Source organism: Gambusia affinis, linkage group LG03 (assembly GCF_019740435.1).
Source record: "Gambusia affinis linkage group LG03, SWU_Gaff_1.0, whole genome shotgun sequence".
Classification (NCBI taxonomy): Eukaryota; Metazoa; Chordata; class Actinopteri; order Cyprinodontiformes; family Poeciliidae; genus Gambusia; species Gambusia affinis.
In genome coordinates, this window is record NC_057870.1 from 15,981,112 (window position 1) to 15,996,527 (window position 15,416).

General features: G+C 38.9%; 1 protein-coding gene across 2 annotated transcripts; it reads left to right on the forward strand.

Annotated features, from left to right (window-relative positions):
* The first annotated feature begins 2,264 nt into the window (after positions 1-2,264).
* myo1ha (myosin IHa) lies at positions 2,265-15,335 on the forward strand. Of its 2 annotated transcripts, XM_044112870.1 has the most exons (32): positions 2,265-2,337; positions 6,563-6,697; positions 6,790-6,905; positions 7,400-7,598; positions 7,702-7,782; positions 8,019-8,198; positions 8,279-8,377; positions 8,458-8,571; positions 8,656-8,727; positions 8,821-8,940; positions 9,344-9,411; positions 9,542-9,647; positions 9,738-9,818; positions 10,082-10,173; positions 10,302-10,396; positions 10,526-10,572; positions 10,725-10,805; positions 11,562-11,667; positions 11,746-11,863; positions 11,957-12,070; positions 12,158-12,234; positions 12,315-12,383; positions 12,601-12,685; positions 12,771-12,933; positions 13,018-13,101; positions 13,188-13,281; positions 13,360-13,415; positions 13,496-13,631; positions 13,736-13,806; positions 14,755-14,852; positions 14,926-15,025; positions 15,116-15,335. In XM_044112870.1, exons 1-32 carry the CDS (start codon positions 2,332-2,334, stop codon positions 15,140-15,142), a joined length of 3,090 nt encoding a protein of 1,029 aa, XP_043968805.1. In that variant the 5' UTR covers positions 2,265-2,331; the 3' UTR covers positions 15,143-15,335. The 2 variants fall into 2 exon arrangements, with proteins under 2 accessions (XP_043968805.1, XP_043968806.1); XM_044112871.1 differs by lacking the exon at positions 2,265-2,337 and having other exon boundaries at positions 6,554-6,697; positions 11,562-11,863.
* Positions 15,336-15,416: the final 81 nt, after the last annotated feature.

Sequence of the window (15,416 nt, forward strand, 5' to 3'; positions counted from 1 at the left end):
GTTATAAAATAATCTAACTGACTCATCACTTTGAGACCAAAGTGATGATGGGCCCCAACCTTTGTTACACCTTGAAATATTAAATTATTGCACTATAAAAAGACAATGCATCCAAAGAAAAGCGAAGAGAAAATAGTTTCAAGAAGAAATGTATTAGACAGGAAGATAAGGAAGAATAAAATGAGGGAAACAATGAAATAAATACAAAATACAAAGGAGAAAAGCATAAGGGAGCAGCAGTGGAGTGATTTGAGTGTTATCATCAGCTCTCATTCTCAGCATGGAATCTATAATGGGAAAATCAACCTCTCTGACTCCTGTGTAATTGGATTTGCTGGGTCTCGTGCTGAATCAGAGCCCAGTGGGTAGCACAAAGCTTGTTAAGATTGGACCAGCATTGACGGGGCGGAGGAGAGGTGGGGCAATGGCAGAAGTAACCTTGACAACTTTCCTCGAGTGGAGACTGAATTATTTATTATGCTGAACACTCAACTGCTCATCCATTACAGTCAATTGACTCAAAGCTTCCCAGACACCAATGAGGTCATTAAGTGACTGGAGCTGTAGTTTCTTTTTTCCCCTATAAGTCATCAGAGAAAAAAAAATGTCTGGAGAAGGTTTTCAAACAGTTACCGAGTCATACAATCAAACACATTGATGATGTGTAGGGTGCAAAAGTTTTTATTCTCCTTGGAGTTTTTCCACATTTTTTTGCATCCCATCAACAAAATTCAATATATTTTAATGTTAAATTATATTTACAGACAAACATGAATGAATGCACACTTCAGAAGTGGCAAAATATGCATTCTTTTCTAACTTTTTATAAATAAAAACCCACCCTCTTTAGCCCTCATCAATCTAGTTTACCTAATATAAAATACCTTCACATGTGACCTAATGAGTCATTGTGACATATCCAGCTGTTTTGTGAAGGCCTTTATTACTGAAAGAAATAGCACCAAGAAGATCAACGAACTCACCAGAGAGGTCAGAAATAAAGTTGTGGAGAAGTTTAAAACAGGTTATGAAACCTCCAAACTGACAGACTGAGCATGGAGAGCAGATAAGCAGCGAAGAGGCCAGTGGTAATGTTGGAGGAGTTTCAGCAATTCACAACTCTGTCGAGAAAATCTATTTACAGAACGAACATTAGTCACAAACTCTATGGAAGAGCAGCAGGAAGAAAATCATTGCTTTTAGAAAGCTACAAAATGTTCAGTTTGCTTTTTGCCACATCTTTGCTATGAAATATAATGAATTTGATGAAGTTGGTCAGTTTATACCACAATGATTTTTTGGTTGCTATACAATAATATATACATGCATGGTGTTGTCAGCATTATGGTGTGGGATATTTTTCTTCATCAGGGACAGTGAAGCTGATCTGATTTGACATAAACAGATAAACAGAGGAAAACATTCAAATAAGACCTGCTGCAAAACACTAATCCAAGCCATTTGATTCTAACTCTGTTGTAACTCTGGCTGTACATTTAAGGTTAATGTCCTGCTCAAAGGGGAACTTTTTGCCCAATGTCAGAATATTTGCAGGTGTTGAAATGTTCCAGTCAAATCCTAAACTTACTTCTCCTAACAGAGAATCTGTGACAAGACTAAAAAACTGATGCTAACAGACGTCAGTCTGGCTGAGTTTGAATTCGGATAGAACCGGGCATACCCCAAAAAAGATTCAAAACTGAAATTACAGCAAAAAATGTATTCTCAAAGTATTGATTCAGTGAGGGAGCTGACTGGACTACAAGATTGAAACCCACAAGCCTCCCGATGATGACTGGTCTACATAAAGGCTCTCAGATCAGAAACCAGACCCGACACGTCACAGAAGAAATAATGCAACTGGGAGCTTCTTGTTGTGGTTGTGATGTAATGGAGATTGGAGAGAGAAATAGAGAGGTAAAGGGTGATAAGTTGGTGTGCTTTGGATCTTGTTTCTGTCTTGTTACGTTACACTCAGAAGACAGCCAGGTAAGCACTGAATAAGATCTCTCCGTCTCGCCACCTTCTGAGACATGAATCATTAAGCAGCACCCTGAGCTTCAGGACATCAGTACATTTGTTGACTGGATTCCACATAACTTCACCAACATTATACTGACACCACAAACAACATGAAGATGGATGGGACAAAAAGACAGTAAACACGCTGTTGTGAAAAGCAGCCTGGTGGTTCACTACATGGCCTCCATGGAAACAGACACAGGAGGACTCTCTGTTTTCATCTAGTTTCTCCACAAAGAAGGGAAGCCTTCAGCTTTGGAGCTACGCAAAAACTCAGCGTCCGGATAGGAGACCAGCAAAACTTTGGAAATGCAGGTTTGATTTTGTTTTAAGTGACTGAAAAAGTTCACGTTACCTTAAATTTTACTCAGCTCATGTATTGCTCCCCTTGGGGACTCGTGGGAATATTTTATTGTCTTTGGTAAAATTAGATAAGAAATTTAAAACTGAAAAATATGAAGAAAATCCAACTTCTCAAACACTAAAGGAATAGAGGATGCAACTGCAGGTGGACCAGTTTTAAAATTAGAAAGATACATTTGTTATTTATCAAGTATATAAACTAATTAAAAGCTACATTTGTTACAGTTCTTGGGTAAAATCTTCATGTTGATAGTAAATTTCTTATGCTATGTTTGTGCTATTTTTACATGGTTTTATTTTATGTTTTTCTTTAATTTGTAAAAATATTAGCAAACTTTACCACTCTGTGCTTTAAATTGTGTTCATTTCTGACTTGTTTTTAGGTAAAAAGAGTATTGAAGTAGCAGGCTATTTATGATCCTGATCTGCCAGCAACAGTTCACGTTTAGTTGCTAATATCAAAGTAGCAGATAGATTTGCAAGATGCTGCTCTGCTTACCCTGAGGTCAACAGCTGACATTTTTTCCATTGTAAGACGGGGATAAATTCTCTTGTCTGTGAGTAAATTAATGAAGCGAATCAGCAGGTAGCATCTCCCCCCTCCACCTCCCTCTCTTTCATGAGAAGATAACTCCACTTCTCAACACCGATGAGGTCACGCTGTCTCACTCTGTCTCAGGCAACAATGACACTCTAAACCAAGTTCAGGTACCATCTCTTAATTAAAATACATTTGCTTACTCTCTGAGGCGATTCACCTGATCTGTCAGCGGCTTTCAGGATTCATTACACAATCTCACTTTCCACGCTGTGTCAGATTGGATGGTCTTTTAATTGAACCGGTAATTGAACTGGTCAGTATGCATTTTAGGTGTTTTTCAATCAATCAGAATCTCATTAAAAAGTGAACATTTTTAAACAGATGCGAGTGACACAGTTCAAGAGTTTATTTCTGTTGATTTTGATGACTGCGGCTTGCAGCTTATCAAAACATTCATTCACTCAGAAAATTTTAAAATTGCATTAGATGAATACAAGTAAATAAATACAGAAATCTCACTTTATGTAAAGATGCATTCATGTACTGCACAGTTTCTGCACCAGGACTTGGATGGGCGTTCATTTACATGAATCATTGCTTCAATTCATCATGCTGTGGTGGTGTTTGGATATTGGTGATATGGCTGGCTGCCCAGGGCATCAATATTTGAGGGACAACACAATTACATGAGACAAATAGAAACATCAGTTGCATCTGAACAAGATTTCTATTGCTTCTAGTCATTGCTATTCAATATTGAATGGATGTCTGGATGTCTTGTGCTCAGTGTAAGCACTGTAAGCTCAGTCCACACCTTGTGAATTTCCTGCAGCATTTGGATGCATCTCTGCCCCAATACGGCAGAAACAAGTAGATGAATGACCTGTTTGCATGTCAAGTTTTGAGACCCGGGAGCCATTAATTTTATTCAGAAGAAGCTGCAGTGTCCATATTGCATGTCTCCATTTCCCTACCACATTTTTCCTTTCTGTCTATTTTCCATTGATATGCTTGAATACCGAACTCGGTCAACAACCAGCTTCTTCAGGAACCTCTGGTGTTTTACTCTTGTTGTGAAAGATGCAATTGACTCTTTGATGGATAGCTATTAGGTCAGGATTCCTCTGCAATGATTATATACAATAACATAACATAAAAGAAATGTTCCTTTTGTACTTGGTGTTCAGTCTTCAAGCTTTTCCCTTTCCTGCTCTTTTGTACTCTGTGTTATGGATTCACTTCTCACTGTATCACTCTTTGGTGTATATTGTGGCATTTCCAGTCGTTTCCTCTGAATAACTTGGTGCACATTCTCCCACAGCTGCAGCACATCCTGTTAATTACACTCACCAGTTCCTCACTCAGGTGATCATTGTCTTGGTATTTAATCTCCTCGACTGCCAACACTCCTGCCTCAGTTCTCCTGTGTTTTTATGCTGCAGTCCTAATATGGATTATGTGTGGTTTGTCTCTCTTATGTGTACCAATATTCCTTTCTCAGTTTGGTCTCCCTTTGTTTACAGATTTGGATATCATCTGATTAAATTTTCTGCTGTAATCCCTCAATCTTTGTCATTTTCTTGCAAGAGTTTAACTTTATGAGAAACTAAATTAAGGCTTTTCATTTGCTGCAAGTCATTTTCATCACAATTACCAGCATCAAATAAATTAATCCAAGTAAAGAGAACCTCTCCAGTTGCCAGGTTCCTCATCATGTTCATACTCCATTGTCCTCCTGCACTGAAAACGCCCAGTTAGTGTTCAGTTCTTCAGGCCCGGTGTCATTAAAAGCACTTCTGCTTTCCGGAGAAGAATGAGCTGAATGAAAACGGCAAACCTTCAGATTTGCTCCGAAAAACCGAAAACACTGGCATTATCATCACCTCTGAATTAATCAATCCCATCTCCTGACAGCAGCTTATCTGCCCATGTTATTGCTTGTAACACTGTATGGCAACCCGAAGTCACGCTGTCCCAGCAGATTGTCCCCTTTTGCTGCCCAGAGAGAAGTTTGTTCCCATGAAAGAAGGGGGTGTCACAGATACCCTGCAGCAGCGCCACCACCATCATATCAGCAGATTGATTCTGACGTCCAAAAAAGGGTTCCTTCAATGATATTGTTCACCTGTCTCATAAGCTTAAAGTGGGAGGGGAGTGCTGTGGGAAGGGGGTCGTGTGAGGGTTATTGGTGGGGAACACAGGGTGAGGGGCTTTGTTCAAGTAAGGGTTGAGAAGACTGGGGGTGCGGTGCTGACAGGTGGAAAAAAAAAAAACACTCATCTGACTAGCCTCCTCTAGTCCGTCCATGGGGCCCCATGTGAGCAAAGTAATGGAGTCCAAATTACAGCACAAGATTGCTAAGAACAAGGCTCTATTGTTTGCCCTCGGGGCACACTAGAGCACCCTAAATGAGTGTCACAGCAAGCAGCAGGGCACGGACCGTTACTGCGCTATTTAGTCTGTCTCGTTGTCTCAAGACGGACCCGTTTCAGAGGTTCTCAGATCAGACAAATACTGCTCCCCTCCGCCCTGCTCTGCCTTCACCCCTTCCTCTGCACAGCCACCCCCCACTCCACCCACAACTCCTCACCCCAAAATAGGCCAAATCTCCTCCATTGTGTTTCGACTGCCTAGTGTGAAATTCACTGTGACGTTAAATGTTTTCTAATGAATAATTACTGAATGGATATGCAGGGAGAATATGTGTAATGGATTGTAGACTGCATTTTAAAGACGTCTTTTTTGTCTCTCCTCCGTGGTATTTACAGGACAAAAAGCCCCTCGGCCGTTCTCAGAAGAAACGAGGGCCATAGGAGGAGGACGGAGGCATGAGGGAGGGGGGAAGGAGGGCTTTGTGTCAATTAGATCCAATGGATTATCTTTTTTTTTTAAAATGTTTTTACAGAGAGAGTTGGGAATCAAAGGATTTCTGCTTCCAAAGAGGGAGTGAAGAAAAAAAACAGAAAAACAACAAAACCAACAAAAGCTGTGAAAACCTTTGGTCAAAGTGTTGGTGCTGTGAATGCTAAACAGATTGGTGGAATTTTTTTCCCACTATACTTCTAAAACACGCCGCTGTTTCAGGCTCTGCCAGTCCATTTTGCACTCTGTGTAGTGTTTACTTAGAACATCAGCTCAATTGAATGAACGGCTGCTAGCCAAGGTCCTTGTGAATGGTGTAGCAATTATCTTCTGTTTGTTCATATGTATAATCAAAGCCATTGGCACAGAGACTTTTAGGAGCTCAAAATCTTTTTAGTTTCTATAGATCCACAAAATAGACTGTATGTGCTTTTTCTGGCCTTTGCTCCCCATTGGAGTAGTTTTACTGAAACATGCATTCATCCAGATGGAGATGTCAAAACAGATTTCTTGAAACTTTTCAATACATTCATAATTGTCGCATGTATTATTTCTAACTGTTGCATTTGATTTTATTATGCCCACTTTTCTCCTATTTGTAGAATAAAACAAACTAGCAAACACTATTCAGGTTGTTAAAGTGAAAGAGTATTAAATAAAAATGATCTAAAAAATAGATTACACAACATTGGGTTAACAGTAAATAACAATTTACCATCTCAGGAGCTTTTAGCAGAGTGTTGAGCTGCGGGATGATTGATATTTGTTGCACAGGGTCGGCTGGATATGGAGGGAGCCCTGACCGCCAGGGACCGAGTGGGAATCCAGGACTTTGTTCTTCTGGATGAAACCACAGAAGTGGCTGTTATCAGCAATCTGAAGAAACGTTTCAGCAAGGATCTAATCTATGTGAGTTACATAAAAAAGAAATCCACATCTAAACTAAATCATGTGCTTTGTATTATGAAATAAGTATTATTTTTACTCTGTCATGTCCTTAGACTTACATTGGCACACTGATTGTGTCTGTGAATCCGTACAAGGACCTGGACATCTACAGTAAGAAACAGATGGATGTCTACATGGGTGTCAACTTTTTTGAGCTTCCACCACACATGTACGTTTTTGATGGGCATCCAATCTGTAACTCTATTCTGTAGCAAACAGGAAGCCAATGGGCTGTGAAAAACAAATGGTTAAAAAGTTTCAGCTGGAAATGTACTCATGGGATTATTAAATAAAAAAAGAAAAAAATATCCTTTATCACACTCCTGTTTCCAGAAAGGACTTGAAAGACTTGGGATTTTACAAGAAAAACAAAATCAGCGTAATTTTTAAAGGCGGTTTACCCAAATCAAGAGTGTCCATTTTGTTTTACTTGGTTTAAGAAAGGCAAAGTCAATAAAAAATGTCCACAATAATTCTTTGGACCTTATCTTTTAGGACAGATAGATTTGAACAAAATCTGCATTGTAAAGTAAATAAATCTTACTATCTTGCTATAAATCTACATAATCACCGATCCATATAAATCTTGCTATTTTAAACCTGTCAACGCCTATTTTCCTAACTGGACCTTTGATGTGTAACAATTATTATCTATCCATCCAGCTATGCCTTGGCTGATAATGCCTACCACACCATGCTGACAGAGTTCAACAATCACTTCATCCTCATCTCTGGTGAGAGCGGAGCAGGAAAAACTGAGGCCTCAAAGAAGATCCTGCAGTATTATGCCGTCAGCTGCCCAAGCACCACTTTAATGAACACCGTCAGAGACAAGATGCTCATGTCCAACCCTGTCTTAGAGGTTCAATGGTTGCTTCTAATTTTATCAGAACATCGACTATGCATTTAAATAAGAGGTGATTATGACAATTATTCTGAATAAAAGAGTTTCGTTTTTATTAAAGGCTTTTGGGAATGCAAAAACTCTGAAAAATGACAACTCAAGTCGGTTTGGGAAATACATGGATATTCAGTTTGACAGTCAGGTAAGGATTCAAGCAAATGCTGCAGTGGAAAAAATATATATCAGTAAAAAAGAAGCCAGGATAAAAACAAATGAAATATGTATTTTCTGAGTGTGCGTGGACTTCTCAATCAAACCTTGTAACTATGAGTTTTGCAAGGTTTTTTCTTTTGCCTTACATTACGTTACAAAGCCAATAAAAAAGTCAGCATTGCATATAATGTTAACATGATCAAATGTAAATCCTGGTGCCTGAAGGGGGATGCTGTTGGAGGCCACATCCTGAACTACCTGCTGGAGAAATCGAGGGTTGTGCACCAGAATCATGGAGAAAGGAACTTCCACATTTTCTACCAGCTGGTGGAAGGAGGATCGGATGACCTGCTGACTCAGCTGGGCCTTGAGAGAGACGTCCAGCATTACTACTACCTAACGCAGGTTTGTATGACTTCAGAAGAGCATTCTTAATTATGATCATTAGAAATATTGTGTAATTGTGTGTTCTTTGTTTCCAACAGGGGGAATGTGCCATTGTGTCGTCTATTAATGACAAAAATGACTGGAAATCTGTCAAAAACGCCCTGCAAGTCATTGAATTTGATGAAACTAACACCAATGTAAGTTGAATGGCTTTGCATGAATCAGTATTAAGACCAACATGTTGGTAAAAATAAAAAACCTGAGTATCTCTGTGCAGCATCTGTTTAGGGTGGTTGCAAGTGTTCTCCATTTGGGAAATGTCCACTTTGATCCGGACAGCAAAGGTCACGCCCTCCTGAAGAACAACACGGAGCTGAAGTGGGTTTCAGATGTAAGGAAAGCAAACATTCCTGAGCGCGATGTCCGGACTAGGCTCAGAAATCCACTTGGCGACTCATTTCAGTTTCCTTCACAGCTTCTGGGGGTGGATGCCAACAACCTTAAGGAGGGACTTACATTCAGAAAGATTGAAGCCAAAACCGAGCAGGTTCACAGACACCAAAACCTCTTTTACCCTCACTAGGTGATAAAATTGTTTTTCTCCAAACTGCAATTGTGACATTTATTTAATATTTTTAAGGTCCTCAGTCCATTCACAATAGACCACGCCATCTATGTCAGAGACGCTCTGGCCAAAGCCATCTACGGACAGACTTTTACCTGGTTGGTCAACAGGATTAATGAGTCCATGGAGAACAAGGTGAGCATATATGATGTAAAAGCTTACATACCAGTTTTTATTTTCAAAGCTAAGACATAAACACACCTTGAACTTTTTACATTTTTCCTTTTACACCCACAATATTCAATGCATTTTTACGGCATTCTCAAAAGAAATCTGCGATAGTTTAAAGAGTCATTACCCACAGGTAACAATTTTTTTGCTAACTTACAATTGCTTTCACTTGTTTTTACTTAAGGTATTAGAGCAAATGCGTCATTTTCCCACCGCTTCTATCTTCTTCTTGCGTACTGCACTCTCACTAAAACTCCAGATAAAATACAACAACGTTTGTGGCTGTGACATAACAAAATGTGGAAACGTTCAAGGGGTGTAAACACTTTTTTAAAGTTTTGTGTTGTATAGTAATATTTTCTGCTAGGACTCTTCACGAAAGACAGTTATCGGCCTTCTGGACATTTACGGATTTGAGGTGTTCTATGTTAACAGGTGAGCTGCATTCTGGATTGATAGTAGATTCTCTGATAAATAAATATTTTTGCTGTAAAATAAAACCCAGTGCTACCAACAGACATAGATTTTGCATAAAAACAGAAATGTTTGCCCTCTTTGTCGTCAGTTTTGAACAGTTCTGTATAAACTATTGCAACGAGAAGCTGCAGCAGCTTTTTATCCAGCTGACGCTCAAAGCTGAGCAGGAAGAATATGAAGCCGAGGGAATTGAGGTGAGACTGATCAAAACATGGAAAAAGAAAAAGTAAAATGAATCATCATCAACATTTACTAGCTTTATTCTAAGTGTTTTGTTCTCAAAGTGGGAGCCGGTTCAGTTCTTCAACAATAAGATCATCTGTGACCTGGTTGAGGAGAAACACAGAGGAATCATATCAATACTGGTGTGTAATCCTCTGAAGTCTTTTCACATATATACAATCATATTTGTCCATATTTTTGTAGTAAAAATGTTTTTTTTATCTTTAATATTTAATAAAATCACATGCTTTCATTAGCTACAAGTGGAATAAATTCATAATATTAGTCTTGGGGAATTGAATTAGTAAAATAAAGGAACTTTTCAATAATACGCTAATTTACTGAATATTACTGTATAAGTGATGTTTAATAATAATAAAATAAATATCTGAATCTGATTGTGCAGGATGAAGAGTGTCTCAGGCCAGGGGATGCCACCGATCTCACCTTTCTGGAGAGATTAGAAGAAAAGATGGGCAATCATCCGCACTTTGTGACGTGAGTTAAAATCTGTATTATTAGCGACCACAAACATCAGGTTTCTGCTCAGTGGAGTGGACTGTGGCTTCATGAAGACAAAGAGTTATCGTTCATCTCTGACTTTGTTTCCACCTCTTTGACTGCAGACACAGACTGGCCGACAAAATGACACGGAAGACTCTGGAGAGGGGAGATTTCAGACTCCTGCATTACGCCGGGGAGGTCACCTACTGCGTTGTGGGTAAAATAAAACCACAGTCCTAAGGCCACTTTCACATTAACATCTGGACTAGTGCAATTTCATAGTGCCAGTCCTTTAACATAGAATCTTTATTTATTTATTTATTTATTTTTATTTTTACATTTTTAGGTTTTCTAGACAAAAATAATGACCTGTTATACAGAAACATAAGAAATGTAAGTATGGATTTTTGCACCTGTAATTATTGAGATACAAATATGTACTGGCTCAAAAAGTATGTTGTTGCAAGATATGGATGGATGATAATTAACAATTTACTACCTTAATGTAAACATGCATTAATGTGGAATCTAACTTCTTTTTAAAGCTGGTGTGTCAGTCAAAAAATATGATTGTCAGGGACTGCTTCTCTGCTGTGGACACAACAAACAAGAGAAGACCAGAAACAGTAAGTTCATCTGTGTTGGATTCTTATTAGTAACAATAAAATGTTAAATTGTTCATGCATTGATGATGTGACAAACATCTTTGATGAACTTTTACAGACATCAATTGGGTATTTGGCCACTTTTCCTATCAGAAATGGTGCAGCTTATCTCGGTTAACTGGTTTTCTGGCATGGAGTCATTTTAACTCCACATAAAGTTTTTTCAGGATGAAGCTCTTTGAAGAGGCCATTGAACAGTCTTACACAAAGTGGAATAAAGGAAAACTACATCCAAATTGATCACCTTCACCTAAGATCAAGAAGCTGGTAATTAAACTTGGATAAAATCGAATGTTCTAACTGGACACTGATCCAGATCAGGTATCATTAAGCTTCTGGACTGACCCTGACCACAGACTTCATAAAAATATTGTGGACCCCAACTGATTTGAACAGACTTTGCCAATTCTGGTTAGAAAGTGGTCAGATATTCCACCAGAATGATTCCTTGAGCTTGCCGGTGACTGGTGTCTGGTGTTTCTGCAGTTTTTTTTTTAAAGACATTTATTTAAGAATACATACAGATGTATGCAATTAATTGAGCCTATGTCCATAATTTATGTCCCTTGAAGACTGGTGATAATACATTATGACTGACAATGCAAAATCTGTTTTAACACGTTTTACTAGTATCCACAATCTGACTAAAGCTCTTAATTCATACATAATGTATCTGCCAATTGAACCGACGGTATGACTCTTTCGCTGTGTCTGCAGGTAGCGACCCAGTTTAAGAACAGCCTGCAGAAGCTCACAGAGATTCTCATGGCTAAGGAGGCCTGGTACATACGCTGTCTTAAGTCCAATGAGTCCAAGCAGCCAGGTACATCAGCTCAGAAAAGGCAGAGAAGGTTAATACAATCAGCACGGTCATTTTATGATCTCTGCCACCCAAACACAGGACAGTTTGATGAAGCACTGATCAGACACCAGGTGAAGTACCTGGGCCTAATGGAGCATCTCAGAGTCAGAAGAGCTGGTTTTGCTTACCGTCGGAAGTATGAGGACTTCTTAAAGAGGTCCTGCAAAAAAGACATCTTTCCCCATGAATTTGTGCTCGATTTCGTGTGTGTAAACTTTTCCTGTGTGTGTTAACCTGGCTCCTGACACAGATACAAACCCCTGTGCCCGGCCACCTGGCCTCACTGGAGAGGAATGCCTGCTGATGGAGTTGAAGTGCTGGTTCAACACCTGGGCTACCTGCCTGATGAGTACAAAATGGGAAGGTGAGGAAAACCTTCTAATTCAGTCTAACAAATACGCTGTAAGCCAGTTTTGGCAAAAAATTACCATCTTTGATTGGATTTTTATAGAACTAAGATCTTCATCCGTCATCCCAGGACCCTTTATGCCACAGAGGACGCTTACGAGAAATGCAAACATGACTTGGGTAAGTTTACTTCAAATCTTAAAAACTTCTATTATTACTATTTAAGACTTTTAATGGTTTTGCGTGCTTTGGATTTGCAGCATCAAAACTTCAGGCCAAGTATAAAGGATACAAAGTGAAGGGAGAGTTCAAGAAACAGAAAGAGGCTGGTAAATATCAGAACATGAAACAGACTGGTGCTTACATATTTATAAACCATAAAGATAACTTTGACACCAACACCATACACTGGATTTGAAAACAGTTTTTCTACCAAAATATCTACCACATCTCCAATAGCAAGGGATTAAAAAATATAATATTCACAAATATTCAAACCTCTTTGCTGAAGTGCAAGCAAGCTCAACTTTAATTTCTTGTCTTCAGCAACAAAAATTGAGACGTGTTGGAGAGGAGCACAGGCCAGGAAGGAGAAAGAGAAAAGAGCATGGGCTGTAAAAGTCATCAAGAAGTAAGCCAAAAAATAAAAATGGCACCCTAAATCTAAATGTTGTCACATCATTTCACCTAAATTGTATTTCGTTCTCCTGTTTTAGGTTCATCAAAGCCTACATAAACAGAGGGGAAGCAAAAAGCACAGATAACTCAGAGTACCTGGCCTTTGTGAGACAAAGCTACTTGAACAGACTGAAAAACAATCTTCCAAAGACTGTTTTGGATAAGACAACCTGGCTAACTCCCCCAGCTGTGCTCACTGAGGTAACTCAACGTTTGATCGTTTCAACGCAGCCGGGTGGAAAGTAAACTTTTGGCTCTGAGGACGATTTTATTGCTTCATTAAAGGCATCAGAGATTCTGCGGAAGCTTCACTACCGTCTGATGGTGCGGAAATATGTACGAGGAATCCCACCACAGAAAAAAGCCCAAGTAAGAAACACTGATTATAACATACAAGACAAAAAAGTGCTCTTTTTTTTTGTTTGTTTTAGTAGTTTATCGTTTTGTTTTTTCAGCTTCAAATGAAAGTTGTCACCAGTGCGATCTTCAAAGGCAAAAAGGAAAATTATCCACCAAGCATCCCTCAGTCTTTCTTGGACACAAGAATCAGTGAGTTTCAAATAAAACAGCTCCACACACACTTCTGTTTCCAGTCAGTCACACACATGCATGGTCTGTCTTCTCCAGGCGAACAAGAGATAAACATCCGGGTTCTTAGTATGATTCGCAATGAGCAGATTAAGGTAATGGCATGAAATGACCAGCTCGACGTAATCTAGCACCAAATCAAACGCTGAGTGAGTTGGGTTCTGTGTTTCTGTAGTACAGTGTTCCTGTCATCAAGTATGACAGAAACGGCTTCAAACCAAGGCCAAGGCAGCTCATCCTCACCAAGACTGCTGCCTATCTGGTGGAGGAAGCCAAGATCAAACAGCGAGTGTCGTACAATTCTCTCAAAGGTCTGAACGACATTAAATACTTCAGTGGTTAACATTATTATTATTAACATTACTATTATTAGTGTTCTCATGGAGGGCAAAAACTGAGTTTGGACGTTTTGCAGGGATATCTGTAAGCAACTTAAGCGATGGCATCATTGTAATTCATATAACTTGTGAAGAACCCAAACAAAAGGTGAGTCATTTTTTAAAAATATTTTATTACATTACACACAATATATTTTATTGGGATTTCATGTAATAAATCAACTAAAGCTGGTGAATTAATTTTGTAGTAAATTTGAAATGGAATGAAAAGGATACAGGGCCATGCATTTTTATTCATTTTATTTTTTACAAATCTGAAAAGTGGGGTGTGTGTTTTTATTTAGCCTTCTTACTCTGATACACCTAAAGAAATTCAGTGCAACCAATAGGTCTCAGATGGAGCCCAACTTTATTTAATGTGGTGTCAGTATAAATCCTGCTGATTTGTGAAGGGTTCAGTCCTCAAAGTCAGTCCTCGAGGGCCGGCCTACTGCATGTTTTAGTTCCTTCCCTGGTTTAACACACCTGGATCAAATGATGGCTCGTTAGAAGGCCTAAGAAGAACACTGACATGCTGAAAAGGTTGTTGGTGCCACCAGGGAGAGAACTAAAACATGCAGGATGCCGGCCCTCGAGGACCCACTTTGGGGACCCTTGGCATACACCCACAACTCTAATAGTGAGGACTGATCAAAGCATCTTTATATCTAGAACTCCCCAGTGAACGCTAAAGAACTAAATCCAACTAAAAATCTTTAAGGTTTGAAAATTGCTGACATTCTCATTTTAATGTGAGGTTGATTAAAAACAAAAATTAAAAATAGACAGAAATGTCAGTGGAAAGTGGTTAGACTTACTCCAAAAGATTTGCTGTTAACTGCAGTGAAAGTTTGTTTTACTAACATTTGACTCATTTGCCACACTGTAAGATATCACATCTGGGTTTGTAGTTTTTACTTAAAATGACTCTGATCATGACTATGATAATACAGAAATTATTCTAATGATGACTAAGTTTGTGAAGATTCAGAAATATAAAAGCTTTTATATTGCCAGGTAAAAATCTAGTAAGATCATTTGTCACTCTTTGTCTCAGGGAGATCTGATCATACAGTGTGAGCACCTGTATGAGTTTTTAACCAAACTGAGCATCATTGCTAACAAACAGGATGCAATCAAAGTGGTCCAGGGCAGGTGAGTTCAAGATTTGAGAATAAGACACCTGGTTTTGCCATTCAGATTTACTCAACAACTTTGGCGTTTTCAGCATAACGATCAAAATCCAGTCTGGCAAAGAGAGCGCGGTGGACTTTACCACAGGGCAGGAGCCCATGGTGTACAAAGCCAAGAACGGACACCTGATGGTGGTGAGTAAAAACAAGTAATCCCATCTTTAAATTCATCTTGAACATTAAAAAAAAAGAAAGAAAAACATAAACCTTTTTTTTTTGCTGCAGGTTGCAACACGAACAAGGACACGGTAACATGTGAGGACATGCAAGAAGCCCCTGCATATTTAATCAGGAGACCCCTTAGGAGAGGATCATGTCCACAGGATACGCACCTGACCTGAAACAGCTGCGTCCCTCGTCGGACAGAAACATACTTTTCATCTGTTTTAGGTCAAGTTAATTTCCAGCACAATGTTTACCAACAATAAAACTAGTTTAAATCTGAGATGTTAATTCAAAGGTTCACTTTAAGATGAAAAATCAAAGATAATGTGCAAAATAAATATCTGACTTGAGGAAACCATAT

What these genes read in the sequence shown, in the direction of transcription:
- myo1ha (XM_044112871.1), top strand. Translation starts at nt 6,575, where the DNA reads ATGGAGGGAGCCCTGACCGCCAGGGACCGAGTGGGAATCCAGGACTTT. An exon ending in ATATTCAGTTTGACAGTCAG is followed by an intron (nt 7,783 to 8,018) that starts GTAAGGATTCAA and finishes TGGTGCCTGAAG; the next exon opens with GGGGATGCTGTTGGAGGCCA. An exon ending in TTGATGAAACTAACACCAAT is followed by an intron (nt 8,378 to 8,457) that starts GTAAGTTGAATG and finishes ATCTCTGTGCAG; the next exon opens with CATCTGTTTAGGGTGGTTGC.